Source organism: Saimiri boliviensis, chromosome 3 (assembly GCF_048565385.1).
Source record: "Saimiri boliviensis isolate mSaiBol1 chromosome 3, mSaiBol1.pri, whole genome shotgun sequence".
Taxonomy (NCBI): domain Eukaryota; kingdom Metazoa; phylum Chordata; class Mammalia; order Primates; family Cebidae; genus Saimiri; species Saimiri boliviensis.
In genome coordinates, this window is record NC_133451.1 from 51441025 (window position 1) to 51456017 (window position 14993).

General features: G+C 34.5%; 1 protein-coding gene and 1 non-coding gene across 11 annotated transcripts in view; both read left to right on the forward strand.

Annotated features, from left to right (window-relative positions):
* Positions 1–14993, forward strand: part of EXOC1 (exocyst complex component 1) — a 52008-nt gene that overhangs the window by 22829 nt on the left and 14186 nt on the right. For 7 of the 10 annotated variants that reach the window (XM_003933608.4, XM_003933610.4, XM_074396149.1 and 4 more), the window contains 4 exons: positions 1944–2093; positions 7814–7919; positions 13189–13233; positions 14495–14658. In XM_003933608.4, coding sequence (XP_003933657.1) covers positions 1944–2093; positions 7814–7919; positions 13189–13233; positions 14495–14658 — 465 coding nt within the window. The remainder of the gene's footprint in view (positions 1–1943; positions 2094–7813; positions 7920–13188; positions 13234–14494; positions 14659–14993) is intronic. The other 3 variants (XM_003933609.4, XM_074396150.1, XM_074396152.1) reach the window with 1 other exon arrangement.
* Positions 9580–9685, forward strand: LOC120363768 (U6 spliceosomal RNA). Its single transcript, XR_005579214.1, has one exon. It is a non-coding gene; the product is annotated as a U6 spliceosomal RNA (small nuclear RNA).

Consider the following 14993-nt stretch of genomic DNA (forward strand, 5'->3'; position numbering starts at 1 on the left):
CTAATGCATATAATGCTGTAGAATCCCGATTATCCTTCTGGTGTGTCAGTTAAAAACCATTTCTGTAATAGAATGTTTATATTGACCTTTGGCAACACAAAAATAGATAATAGTCCAATGGTAATACCTGTGTATTTTACTTAATGTTATTAATTTTGTTCATCTTTATTGTTAGCCTTTACAGAAAGACATGGTGAACCAGGCATCCTAAATATGTAGAATTGTGCCATTCTTCAATACTTTAGCTCCTAGACCTCATCAATTCTTTTGGAAGATGTGATCGTTTTATATTCAGGTAGCCACCCAGAAAAGAACATCCACATAGGTCCACACTTTGTTATCCAAAACTTTTGGAGTTAAGTGTGTTTTTAGAATTTTTCAGATTATATAATATTGCTCTTCTAAAAGAGTAATGCAGTATATGTACTATATATTATATAATCACTCCAAGTACATGTTTCTGCAACAAAAAATATGAATAGTCACTCTAAAAACTATAAATAGGCCCATGTCAATTGAGGTCAAGTTTTACCATCAAAATTGTTTCCGTGTGAAGCTTATTCTGAGTTTTCAGAGCTTTTTGGATGTCAGAATTACAGAACGTGATTATGGACCTATTAATTAACATATCGTGTATCACATCTGTGGTAGCTATGAACTTCTGTTGCCTCTTCTAGTTCTTGTTATTTTGAACTGGTCAGTCTCATTTTGTGATATTTTCCTGCCATCTCTAGTTTGGTTTCCCATGTTAACCTAAGTAGATATCAGTAAGACGAATCTGATAAGTACACTGGTTGTTCTCTACCATTTTATATGTAATTTCCATATAATGTGTCCTTCCTTTTTTCTTCTTAATTTCCATTTAAATTGGGGATGTATTCTCACACCTGAAAATTTTCCAACAGGCTGATTTGAAAACATTTATGAAGACGGGACTTGGATATTGATGTGGGACTTTGTACTTGGCATGTCTTATACTTCCATCTTTCTTTCTCAGTTACTAGGGAACTCTTCATTCCTCTAGGCCAGAAATGTTTCTGAATTCTCTGTAATTTAAAGAAAAGTTTTTAAAATTCATAACCACTAAGTTCTTATTTTGTGTATATAGTAAAGTATATAAATTAGATGAAAAAGTCCCTTTTAACTTAAAAGAATTTAAATTCTTTAAATTCAGGATGCTTATTAAGCTAATGTATACCAACTAGTATAATCCACATTCATAATTAGCTTTAGGTAACCTTACCAGAAAATTAGTTAACCAGCTCTAAAACTCTAGCAGTCTGTGTCATTTTAATACAGTTTTCACAAAATGCTAACAAATAACTTCTGACCATCTAGGCAATTCAGACTGAATGAAAATTACTTCAAAGAAACCTGTCTTGTTTTGCCTTTTGCTTGTTTTTCGGAAATTGTGTTTTTAAATTGAATCTGCTCCAAGATGGAAGCACGACTCAGATGACCAAGGTTCCAATTCCAAGCTCTAAGACTTTATATTCTACATTTTTTGTCTGTTGTTTTAAATATTATAAACTCTAATGGGAATACTGTTTTGAATGATTTCTCCGTTTGTGTTTCTTAATTGAAGCTATATCAGGAAGTTCATTTGCTTGTTAAATTGTAAAATATTGTAGAAAAGAGACAGCTTCCCTGAAACAGTCCATCTTCACTCCTTTGGAAGACGGAATGAGTAGTTGATTTATCAGAGTGCCATTGCATGTTTATGATTATCTTATGGTGGTAATGTTTATTTGATATGCACAGGATAATAAAAGTTGAGTAAGTATTTGGTTTTTCTTTTTCTGTGTTCTATTCTTAATGGTTTTTATTTTTCTATGTCTTACTGGTTTTGCTTGGCCACGTTTTGGTCATTGTTTTGACTTTTTATTGTAACAATGTTTCTTTGTACTGTCAATGATATTTATTTACTTATTTACTCACTATAGGGTCATGATCAGAGTTCAACTCTTGCTCAACACTCTGTTGAACTGACTTTACCCAATCATCATCCATTTCATAGAGATTTGCTCCGATATGCCAAGCTGATGGAGTGGCTAAAGAGTACAGATTATGGAAAATACGAAGGACTAACAAAGGTATGGATTTGATGTCATTTACTCACTGAGAATAGAGCATTACCTTTTAAAATCAAGAGATCGTGTGTCCAGTTCCCCAAGTTTAAAGTACTATCGTACATTCTTAGCAAAGCAGAAAATGGTTCAGTGCTCTTTACCAGTGATAACATTCCTTTTGTTTATTTGGATAAAGAAGACCTAAAATTTAAACTTCAGTATTGAAATATATTAAGCCATACTGTAGCCTGAAGCATCAGTCAATTTAGTTAAATGCTATACTAATTTCCCGAGTTTCTTTATGTATGGTATAGAAACAAGGAAGTATGAACATTGTAAGTGAGGTATTTGCCCTCTATGGGTTTATAATCTGTTCTGTTAAGGAAGTACAAAGTGCCTCTTTATTAAGCAAGCATTCTGCTATTCCAGGAACCTGGGCCCTACCTAATAAGCTTCTACTCTAGTGAGCTTTAAATCTGACTGGGAAGAATCATACATAAAACAATCAGCAAAAAATTAAACATTAAACTGGAAATGAGTTTTAAGTGTATGGCAGTATAAGGAAGGAAAATCCCTGTCTTGAGGCCATTGGGGAAACTCCATGGAAGATTTTGGACTTCCAGTTGAGTTTAAATAATGAGTACAATTAAACCAGAAATAAGAGGAAGGGCATTCCAAGGATGGGGAGACAGATATGCAGATAAAGGTGAGAAAAATATATCCTTGTCCTAGGATAGTGAGGTTACGTGTGACCGAAGCAGAAATTTCCTATTCTAGAACAGTCAGAAGTTATGTTAAAAAAGATGAGCTGTGAGACACACCAGCATTCCTCAAGCATGGGAAAAGATTAGATGAGGGAAATTTAGTTAAGAACCTAACGTAATACTTCAGATGAAATGAAGTGTTGAGCCAGGAAGATGGTGTTAGGAATAGAGAGAAAATATAAACCAAAAGAGAGACTCCAATGGCAGAAGGAGCAGGTTGATGCCAAATTTGCCGGGCTCGAAGGTTAGAACAGTAGTATGTACCACTGGCTAAAATTCTACACTTGGGGAAGAGCAAAGTCATTTATTCATGTATTCAATCAGCAAATGAATTGAGAACCTATTACATGCTAACACTTGTGGGAAGCACTTGGAGATACAGCGTTGAAGGAACCTTGCCATCTCAGAGTACGTATTCTAGAGGAGATAGACAGACAAAAAAGTTAATTATATAGTATGTTAAGAGGTGCTGCTGAGTGCTCTAGAGAAAATAGAGCAGGGAATGCCAGGACTGGGGGAAGGGTGTGGGATAAGGATTTCCAGAGGAGAGATTTTTAGGCACAGTGCAAGTGCCCTAAGGCAGAGCGTTCCTGGTGTGCTTGCAGAGCAGGGAGGCCAGTGTGGTAGGAGCACTGTGTGCCAGGGGCAGACCCTGGTGATGGCATGGCGGATCTGGAAGGGATTGTGGACAGTGTAAGGATTTATCTTTTCCTGTGCATGACACTGCAAGGTAGGGAGGGGAGCTGGTGGACTTTGAGCCATGGAATGACATGACCCGACTTAGGTTTAATAGCCATTGTAGCAGGAAACCATAGGGACGGTACTTTTCTGGCATTTATACAGTTGATCTTTAGTTTATGAATTGGGCATTATGTCCCTTTTTAAAAAATAGAGCTAAAGAATTTCTACCTATCTACTCAAATACATAAATAGCTAATAGTATTCTAGATAGTCCTGGCTGAAGATCCATTTGATAAAAATTCTGAAATAATCTGAGAAACATCTAAAACCTTTAACTGCTGTAAGTTATTGTGAACCTGAAGTTTAAAAATAAAAAACCTAAGTAATGCATAAGCTGTGTTAATAATTAATAATAATTATGTGGATAATGTGGCCCTCAAAGATGCTCTAGAATTGGAAAGAATGGTATGTTCCAGGTCTCCTTGGAATGAGAAAATTGGAATTGCTAATGTAAAAGTAACTTCTATCCAGTATCTTAGATTCATGCTTCAGAAGAAAGCAGAAGGGTTAGGTAGAGATTTATGAGAAGTGTGATAGTAAGAAGGAGGCAAATTGTGTATTCCTATCAATGTATTTGTGTCGACATATTTGACAATAGGACATATTTATGTATCCGTTTTCATGCATTTTCTCTTGGAAGTGACTTTACCCGTTTAAAGTAAAATCTGGCTCTTACACTTCTAAACTGAGATCGTAAGAAAAGGGGCATAAACCTTGGTAGAATAAATAATATTTTTAAATTGTAATTTTTAAAATGCTAATCAAAAAAAAAGTCTCCTGAAGTACTTATATACTTCTTATCTGGCTAGCTACTTTAGGTGAGATTATTTTAGTTCTTCAGAATTAGTGTATTAAGCATATATCTATACGCGTCTACTGTTGTGTTATATTTTGTTTTGTCTTGTTTTCATTCAACAGAATTCTGATTTGGAGATATCTTAAGGAAAAAAATTTACGTTAGTGGAATTCTTTGCCTTTTGAAGTTTTAGGAGGATTAATGTTCTGAATAATTAAACATAAATTATATTTTCTTAAGAGTTTTGTGCCAACAAGTGCTTTGTCCCCTAGTGAATATTCAAATAAGTAATCAATAAGCTTTTTGCCTAATTGTGCTCCCAGTAACTATTATTGCCCTATCTTTATATATAATGCAGTATTCATGAATGTAATTTAAAGTGAAGAAACAAGATTATAGCCAACCTAGTAGATTTATGGAATCATTCTCTGCTCAGACTATTTTTTTGATTGACAATATTAATGAGCTTTTTAAATGAAAATGATCTTTTCCCAGGAATGTTGCTTTATCCTGTGATTTGAGCTTTTGACAGATTATGTATTTTTACCTCATAATCTAATTTGGCTGCAGAAGAATTGTCAAAAAACAGGAATTTTACTTAAAAAGGAAGAAAGGAATGGAAGAAAAAAGGGAACAGGCAAATCTGGCTAAATTTCTTTAGCAAGAAATCATACGTAAATTCAGAAAGCTGTTTGCACTTGGTTAGGTTTACACAGCTCACTCTTTTTGGCAGGAACAGGAAAAGCTTGTTCAAAATTCTTTGGAAGTAAGAATCACTAGCCACTGCCTCTAGCTGTACTGAGGCTGAATCTAAGCAAAGCCGCAATTTTTGATATACGAAAAATAGATGTAGCTTCGATTGCCCAGATTCCCTCCTCTCAGGACTGCTACCCCTATCTGCGACTCTGGGTCATACATGTAGGGCAGTTAGTAGAGATGGTCCATCTATGGGTAGGAAAGGAGTTTTCTTCTCCTAATACCCTCCTGATTGGCAGTTTAGCTTGCAAATGACTCACATGTCTTCTCTCCACCTCAGTTCTACATTTGTAGAATTTGTCCTATTGTTGTGAATCCCGTATATGTGAGACAGACCTCAGTCAATTCAGAAAGTTTATTTTGCCAGAGTTGAGGATGTGCACCCATGACACAGCCTCATTAGGTCCTGACAACATGTGCCCAAGGCAATTGGGCCATAGCTATACATTTTAAGGAGACATGAGACATCAATCAACATATGTAACGTGAACATTGGTTTGGTTTGGTTTGGTCTGGAAAGGCTGAACAACTTCATGCAAACGTTGGGACGTAGGGAGGGGGCTTCCAGGTCATAGATAGATAAGTGACAAATGGTTGCATTCCTTTGAGTTTCCAATTAGCCTTTCCAAATGAGCCAATCAGGTATGCATTTATCTCAGTGAGCAGAAGGATATCTGAATAGAATGGGAGGTAGGTTTGCCAAGGCAGTTCCCAGCTTGACTTTTCCCTTTAGCTTAGTGATTTTGGGGCCCCCAAATTTATTTTCCTTTCACATTGTATAAAGAAAAAGTAAAACATGGAGGTCTCTGGAAGACTCTACAGTGGACCCAGGTTCCACCGCTTGCTACTCGAAAGCCAAACAGTAGGGGCATGGGTTGCTGGGAGGAAAGGCAGATTTAGTTAGAGAGCCAGAGAAGCTGAGGCTGGTGGAAGGAAAAAAAAAAATCAGAGAGCCAGTAGAGAAGATGGTGATCTTGGGTTCTAAAGTATCATCTTAAAATTTAAAACTTACTATAGGGTTTTGTTTTGTTTTCTTTTGTTGTGTGGTGTTTTGAGACAGAATCTCACTCTGTCACCCAGATTGGAATGCAGTGACACAATCACAGCTCACTGCAGCCTCAACTTTCTGGGCTCAAGTGGTCCTCCTGCCTCCGCCTGCTGAGTAGCTGGGACTATAGGCATGTGCCACCACTCACAGCTAATTTTGTATTTTTTGTAGACACAGGGTTTTACCATGCTGCCCAGGCTGGCATCAGAGTTTTGGGGAGACACTGATAAAGTAAAACCTGCCTGTGGTCTTTATTATCAGTGAGTTCTGTTGAGTACCAGGAGAAAAGGTATTTAAGGCATTTGTGTCCCACTGAAAAAGTAATACATCCCTATGAAATAGGAATTTTATTTTATATTTGCTTTTAAAGTTATACAGAGATCATGGGAAAGAATTGCTCATTTGACTAAGTGTGCCTACAGAGATTGTATGAAAAATGTGTATGACCTATAAATTGAAAAAGGGCAGGATCTATACCTATGTTTGGCCCAAATGCTATTTTATAAGGCTACATCTGTAAAATACTTAAGAAAATCAGTGGTAAGCTATGAATCAATATCCAAATATTTATATAACATGTACCCTCTGGAAGGTATACTTGATCTTTAAAGTCAAGTAAATATGTTCTAAAAATGGACATATTAATTTGGAATAGTATAGGAAGTTGAAGCTTAGATTTTTTGATAAACTTAAAGGAATAGCTAGGTACGTCTTTTCTGCTATGGATTTATTTAAATTTAGTCAAACTCTGTGTGTGGCATTTAACTTCATACTTGGAAAAACATACAGTCTCCCACTACTGAGGAACTCTTCCTGAGAGTATATTTTTATGTGATAATAAGTAGAAATGATGAAGAAATGATTTTTGCATGTCAAAGGATAGGTGTTTTTATTTAAGTGAGAATCAAACCTGTTTTGAGAAAATTAATTATTTAATTTTGGAGACTGTAAGATACACTAATTAAATTCTTAGGGAAAATAACCTATTTTGGGGTAATGCCCCAAGCTAACAGAGGCTCAGTGAAACTAAATATCCTTAAATGCCATGAACACTATTTATGATTGGTATAACTGTTTTTAAAGCAGCATGGCATTACAGAGGAAAGCAATTAAGATTCCCATACTCCTTGACCCTGTAATTCCACCCCTAAAGAATTATTCCAAAGAAACAGTTCATTAGAAATGAAAAGATCATTGTAACATTGTCTATCACTGCAAAACATGGGAACCTCTTCATTGTCCTTTGTTAGGGGATTGGTTTACTTAATGGTGCTACACCAACAAAACTGAATACTGTGCTGTCATTAAAATGTGAGACTGGAGAAACGTGATTGTTCTGATTCAGATATTCTGTATAGTATGATTGCAGTGATATTTAAAATATGCAAAAGTTAATATAGAAAAATGAAAATATAAATATAGCTATGTTTGACTTCATATGTTTGTAAATTGTTAATGTTATGATGCCGATTCAATTGTTTTTTTAAGACAGAAAATAACCTATTTTTATATCCTGTGACATACATCCAAGTTTTGCACCAGGAAATTTAAAATAAGCATGAAGGACTTGGAGAATTGAAAAATGGAAATTGTTATATGTGTTTTATTAATAGGAAGTATGTGTTACTTTTATTTTAAGAATTACATGGATTATTTATCCCGACTGTATGAAAGAGAAATCAAAGATTTCTTTGAAGTTGCAAAGATCAAGATGACTGGCACAACTAAAGAAAGCAAGAAGTTTGGTAAGCTTAGGCATGTCAGTTGATTATCTTCCTATTAAAAATGGTTTTATTTATAGCAGATAATTCTAAGACATCTTAAGCAAGGTGGAGGTAGATCCAGTAGAATGAATGAAAACAGAGGTCTAATACATTGGCTTGATTTATAGCTGTTTCATGGAACAAATAAGTATATCTAAATTTTTTTTCCTATTAAAATTCTACAGTATGTGACTATGGCAGCAATTGTGTATTCATGCTGTAATCAAATATGTGTATTCATAGGGAAAGCAGTTGGTGAGAAAATGAAGTGCAGTTAAGTAGAAAAAGTATTAGACTGAGAGACAGATGTTGGGAGTTGTTTCTAATTCCCTAAAAGACTTTTTGTAACAGTTGGGGGCAAGTCACTAATCTCTTAAGTCATTGCTCTCCACATAGAAATGAAACTGATTCCTAGCTTCTTACTTCTCACTGGCTATTTTGAATCAAAAAGAAAGTTTAAATATTTTATCCCCTGCCAAAGGGCTATAAAACAGTCACCAAACATTCTCATGTCATTTTACCTTATTTTCCTGAAGAGATGTTTTGAAGCATGTTAATTTTTGTTGTTTCTAACTATTTCAAATGGACAAAAACATTATTTGAAAGAATAGCCAGTGACAGTATCAAGTTACGAGGAAGGCGATTTGCCGAGGCCACATTCCGCTCTTGCATGTACCCATCTCTGGAGTTCCTTTTGGATGGAGTTTTGTGCCTATTCAAGTCAAAACCTGGCCTTAAATGGCCACATTGTGTACTCCTCAGTGTGTCTGCATAGCTCCCCTTTAGAATAATGAGTTTAGCATTTGCCTGTTGAAAGGAGCCTATGCCCTAAGCAACTTCAGTAATCGAGAAACAGGATTGAAAACTAATTGTACATATTTCCATCCTTTTCTGTGGGACAGAGAAGACTGTCATTAATGGGTAATTATTTCTGTAACTCACTGTTTTTTAAAAAAAGAAACATTAATATATTGATCATACTAGTCCAGACATTTGAAATGGTTTGGATTTGTGTGTACATGTGCTACACTTTACAAATACTGACAAGAATCTTGGGACAGTATGCTTTTGGAAACAGAAATGCTAACTCATCCTAAAGGTTAATTGTTCTTAAACAGCGATGTGTTTATATCCTTGTTAATGTTTCACTGTGGATATGTTATGCTTTTTTTTTCAGTAAACAGCATATTAATGCAGTTACATGTTTAATGTTTTCATTAAGTATATTTGTCACCACTTGTTAGTGAACCATTTTATTTTGAGAGAACTCCTTTAGTATATGAAAACTGGAGATAAAAGAGAAATATTTGTAAAATTGTCTCCTGAGTAGGTCATTAATCCTAGTATCATAATAGTTTATCAAGTCTAAGATTCACATTAAGATAAATGAAATAATAAAAATATAACTTAAATCAAGTACAGTGGTATCTTAATGTTATCATTGCATTAACCTTAACCTAAATTTTTTTCTTCCTTGAGAAATTCTTAAATTATCTTGTTAAAAACATTTTTAATTAACATAATAGAGGTTTAAAAGGTACTTTTGTAGTTTTATAAGTGTTAAATTTACATATCTTCTACTAAATGTATTAAATAGCAAGGATAGGAGAATTAGGTGTGACAATTGATTGCACAGAAAAATGTGCTTGCTTTAGCAGCACATATACTGAAATTGGAACAAAAGAGAGAAGGTGAGCATTGCACCGTGCAAGGATGACATGCTAATTTGTGAAACAGTCTATAAAACAAAAGAAAATTACAGTATCAGTTATTTTGATAGCTATAGGAGAAGAAAAACTAAATAAACAATTCAGAGTATAAAAATAGTTTGGTTCATGTGGTTCATGTTTGAAAATCTAACTTTTAGCTAGTATTTTAATAATTAATGTAAAGTTAAATGCAAATGACTTGAGAAGTTCTGAATAAGGTATAATGTAAATTTTTTTCAAAGATATCTTTAAGATGATTCAAATTGTGTTTAAATGAATTTTTAATACTACAGACTGTCCTGGCTTATAATTTTTCAGCTTAGGATTTTTTGATTTTACAGTGGTTTAAAAGCACTCTGCAGTCAGTACAAATCATACTTCAAGTACCCGTACAGCCATTCTGTTTTTTACTTTCAGTATGATATTCAGTAAATTACATGAAATATTCAATACTTTATTATAAAATAGGCTTTGTATTGGATGATTTTGCCCAACTCTAGGCTAACGTGTTTTCACCATCTTTAAGGTAGGCTAGGCCTCTATGCTCAGTAAGTTGGGTCTGTTAAATGCATTTTCTGTTTACTATATTTTCACCTTGTAATGGGTTTATCAAAAGGTAACTCCAGCCTGGTGCAGTGGCTCACACATATAAACCCAGCATTTTAGGATGCTGAGCCAGGAGGATGACTTGAGCCCTGGAGTTCCAGACCAGCCTTGGTAATGACAAAACCCCATCTCTACAAAAAAATAAAAAATTAGCCAGCATGGTGGTGTGCACCTGTGATCCCAGCTCCTCGGGAGGCTGAGGTGCATGGATCACTTGAGCCCGAGAAGTCAAGGCTGCAGTGAGCTGTGATTGTGCTACTACACTCCAGCTTGGACAACAGAGCAAGACCCTGTCTCAAAAAAAAAAAAAAAAGAAAAAGGGCAAGAAATGTAATTCCATCGTAAGTCAAGGAGCATCTGTAATTACAATTAAAATAGAAACCTCAAATTTTGGAAAGATGACTTTTCAGTGAATCAAAATTAAGTAATTATAAATGAAATTTAAATAATTTTGCTTTTTGTTTACTTGATGCTCTGAAAATTCTGGGTCACAAATGCTATTAAGAATAGATACTGGTAAGAATAGTCAGAATGAATGTATCTTACAAAAAGAAACTATATAGTCAATAAAGTAATAGAGAATCAGGGGAATAGAGAATCCTTTCTTTTTGAACCACTCTTGAATCAAGTCTTTAACACCTACTTAGTGAAATAATTCAAAAATATGTTAAAGTATCCAGGAAGTAGCTTTTCTTTGTGATAAGGCCTTTGTGTACGTTGCTGCCTTTTTTGATTAATATATTTATTTTGATATTTTCAAAGGCATGGAATTTTTTCTCCCAGGATTATTTCAGTGTATTTTTTTCTTTGTATTCTACAAATTTACTTAATGAAATGACAGGGAAATGAAATTTAGTAATTTTTTTTAAGTCACCATTTTTACTTTCTACAGTTAAGATATATACATATGACTTCTCATCCGTATGAGATTTTAGTCCCTTTATACATACATTTACATAATTATTGCCCTCCTTCATATTTAATATTTTAAATCTTTAGCCGAAATTATTCTATTCTTGTTTCTCCACTAAACTAAGAAATCTTGTTGATTCTGAAGAGTCTTGAATACAATGTTGAATTCAAGGATGGCTGAAAGATTAACTCAGTAGATATTTATTAATTACATATTATCTAATAACTCACTGTTAAAAGTACTGGGAACGCATCAGTTAAACAAAGACTCTACCTTTATGAAGTTTACATTGTGGTGGGGATTATTTAAAGATATTTAACATTTTACCTGAGTATTACCATTTGCTGATAAGTGATATAGACTGTTTTATGAACCCAAGTTATAATTAATAGTAACTACTAGTAAGTCTGTATTTCTTATTGTCTACTAAAGAAAGAAAATTAGCCAGACGTGGTGGTCCATATCTATAATCTCAGCTATATGGGAGGCTGAGGTAGGAAGATCACTTGAGTCCAGGAGTTCAGGTCCAGCCTTGGCAACATAATGAGATCCTGTTTCAAAAAAAAAGAAAGAGATAAACCATGTTAAAAAAAATCAGATTTTGCTCTGGCACTGCTGAACATAGCATAGTGACACCTTAAGGCACCAGACAGTACTGTTCAGATTGGCTAGCAGAGCTAGTAGCTCCAGTGTGATCCCTGTTTGCCACATTAATGTCCAGCCTTGTTTTTTGCATACTCCTTTGAGCTTCAGGTAGCCACGGCTGGGAAGATATACCTGTCACTAATGAAGATACACCAGTCACCTATGTGACAAAATTTTTGCCTTGAAGTTTGGCAGGGATAATGTCAGCTGACACTTTTTTTTTTTTTTTTTTTTTTTGCTGTTTTTAAGATACTTTTAGGTTTTAGTTTTATTCTTTGATATTCTGTTTCATCCTATGATCTTTCTTCACTTTTCACATCAACTTCTTTTTTGTTTTGTTTTGTTTTTTTGAGACTAAGTTTCCCTCTTGTTGCCCAGGCTAGAGCACAATGACATTACCTTTCCCTGGTTCTAGCAGTTCTCCTGCTTCAGCCTCCTAAGTAGCTGAGAGTACAGGTGTGTGCTGCCACAGCTGGCTAACTTTTGTCTTTATAGTAGAGATGGGGTTTCCCTACGTTGATCAGGCTGATCGAACCTCTGACCTCAGGTGATCCACCTGCCTCAGCCTCCCAAAGTGCTGGGATTACAGGCGTAAGCCACCGTGTCCGGCTCACATCAACTTCTAATTTGAGTTTGGACTGTTTCAAAAAATTAGCTCTAATATTGATCTAATAGATATTATAGAGAGAGAAGTTTTAAATAAAAGAAATGCCTAATGACCCTAAAAAAGAGTTCAGATTATTTTACCAAATCTGTTCCCTTTTATTCATACATCTGATTGTTAGTATCATGATTTTTACTTTTCATTATGGGCACTCACAAAGCCAGTACTAAGTAATTAAGCTTGATAATTAGTTTTAATTTTTTAATGGTTTTAAAGCCCCATTTATAATGTTTTATTACATATGTATAAAATTATTTAGAACAGTGGAGATTTCTTTCATGAGCTTTTGGGGAATACAAGATTGTTGATATCTAAATCTACAGCTGCATTCCGGTAAATTGCCACTTTATTATTTACTTGAATTATGTTTTCTCAAGAAACCAAAACTTGCAAATTTGGTCTTTTAAATTTAAATATACCAGCTTTATAAACTTAAAGAACATTTTAAATTGTAGGGGGGTTACACATAGATATTTCTACCTGAATATTTGAGTAAAAACAATACATTAAAAGGAAAGTTTTTTTCTCTCATATAATTTCTCAAACAGTAGGTGACCAACTAAACATGTCTGCACTTCTTGTTACTTGATGCTCATGGTTCTTTGCATGTGTCTTTTAAACTAGAGCTTTAACTTCCTCTTGTGCATGGTTTGTGCAAATTGCAGTTTATTAACTTGTCTTTGTCTTTGATGCTTGCAACCTAATCCATCACAGCTACACTGCCTCGAAAAGAAAGTGCTGTCAAACAGGAAACAGAGAGTGAGTATGCTTAGTGTATTAGTAGGTATTCTCAATGCATGTTTGTTTAATGTCTAGAAATCAGTTGTCTTGAAAAAAGGTAACACCAAAAAGTTTGATTGCTCTGAATTGCCAGGTATTGGTGAAAGAAAGGCAACATGATAGTAGTAGTATGTACATCCAAGAAATGTATGATATAGTTAAAACTACTTGATGAGTCGCAGTAGAACTTTGTGTCAGGAATTTATGAAAAGACTTAACCATTATACTTCTGTTTTCAGGCTGTTTAAAAACTATAAAAATTCTTACATAGATATGGTCGGATTTTACATAATGAAGCCAAAGTTTATCTTTAATTATTACAACTTTGTCTTCATTTGTCCTTTCTGACCATTAGCACATAGTACAAGGTAACAAATAGGAAGGATGTTTTTAGAATATATTAATTATTGTGTATATTTAATTCTGAATAAAAATATCATATTTTCTTCTAAACATCAAATCCTTTCACTCCTTGGTGTATGTGAGCTGTTGCCCAGCTGTATGTTGTCATTTTTCCTCATGGCTATGGTGGATACCTAAATTTTACCTAAACACAGATGTCCCATATTAATATGGTTAGTGCTATATGTGTTACATTTCAGTTGTATTTTAAATATAACAAGTTTTCAGGGTGTTTTTTCTCTTCATTTTATTTAGTTTTTAAAGGACTATAATCAGTTCACTTACTGGAAAAGCAGTTTTAGAGTTCGGATCATATTAAGTCGAATCATATGTAATTGACTTTTTTTGGTGGGCAGAATGATCAAGTGTGGGTTCAACCTAATGTATTGATTTATTGTGGAGGTAACATTGAGATGCCGCAGTTATCTTCTGAAGCTGTGCTAGCTAATATGCTAACATGGTCTTTAGTGACCTTCATCCATATTCTGGTCTTTTTGAATGGAAAAGAAGCCCTCATCTACTTTAGTCTAGTGATATCACCAGTGATATCTAGTGATACCTAGCGACTTTATAAAGTGGGCAGGTTATAGACAATATGCTCTTTAAGGTCCTCTTCAGTCCTGTTCTATGGATCTGTGTAGTTTCGCTTCTCTGTTGAATATGCTCAGGATTAGGACACAAATGTTAATGGAAGATAAGGAAACTGTATCACCTATCCCATATAGAAGATTGTGCACTAACTAATATGAGCCCCGGAAGACCAAGATCCGTCCCTGCTTTATACTTTGGATCATTTATTTCTGAAGATCACAACTTTCAAAGTTTTATTATTTCTTAGGTCTTCACGGAAGTTCGGGGAAATTAACTGGATCTACTTCTAGTCTAAATAAGCTCAGTGTTCAGAGTTCAGGGAATCGCAGGTCTCAGTCATCTTCCCTGCTGGATATGGGAAACATGTCTGCCTCTGATCTCGATGTTGCCGACAGGACCAAATTTGACAAGGTAAACTAAAATAACAAGTACTTCTTAAACACCCACATTTGTTTTCTTCTCTAACAGCAATTTGTGGTTGCTTTAAGTGTGTTCAAAGATTTGGATTTTTCTGGCTCTCTTAAGCATTAACCATGGCTTACCTTCCAATGGAATTGAATCTGAAAGAAAAAAACAACTAGTTAAAGGACAAGTAAAATGAATTATCAATGAAATAACATAAAAAATGTATTAAAATTTGTGATAAATCATAATATGCTTGCATCTCAAATCTAAGTTGTTTGAGCACCTAGAAAGTAAGAGGAAATAAAAGCTTCTGTGATGCTAACCTTTCTCTGTACTGCATT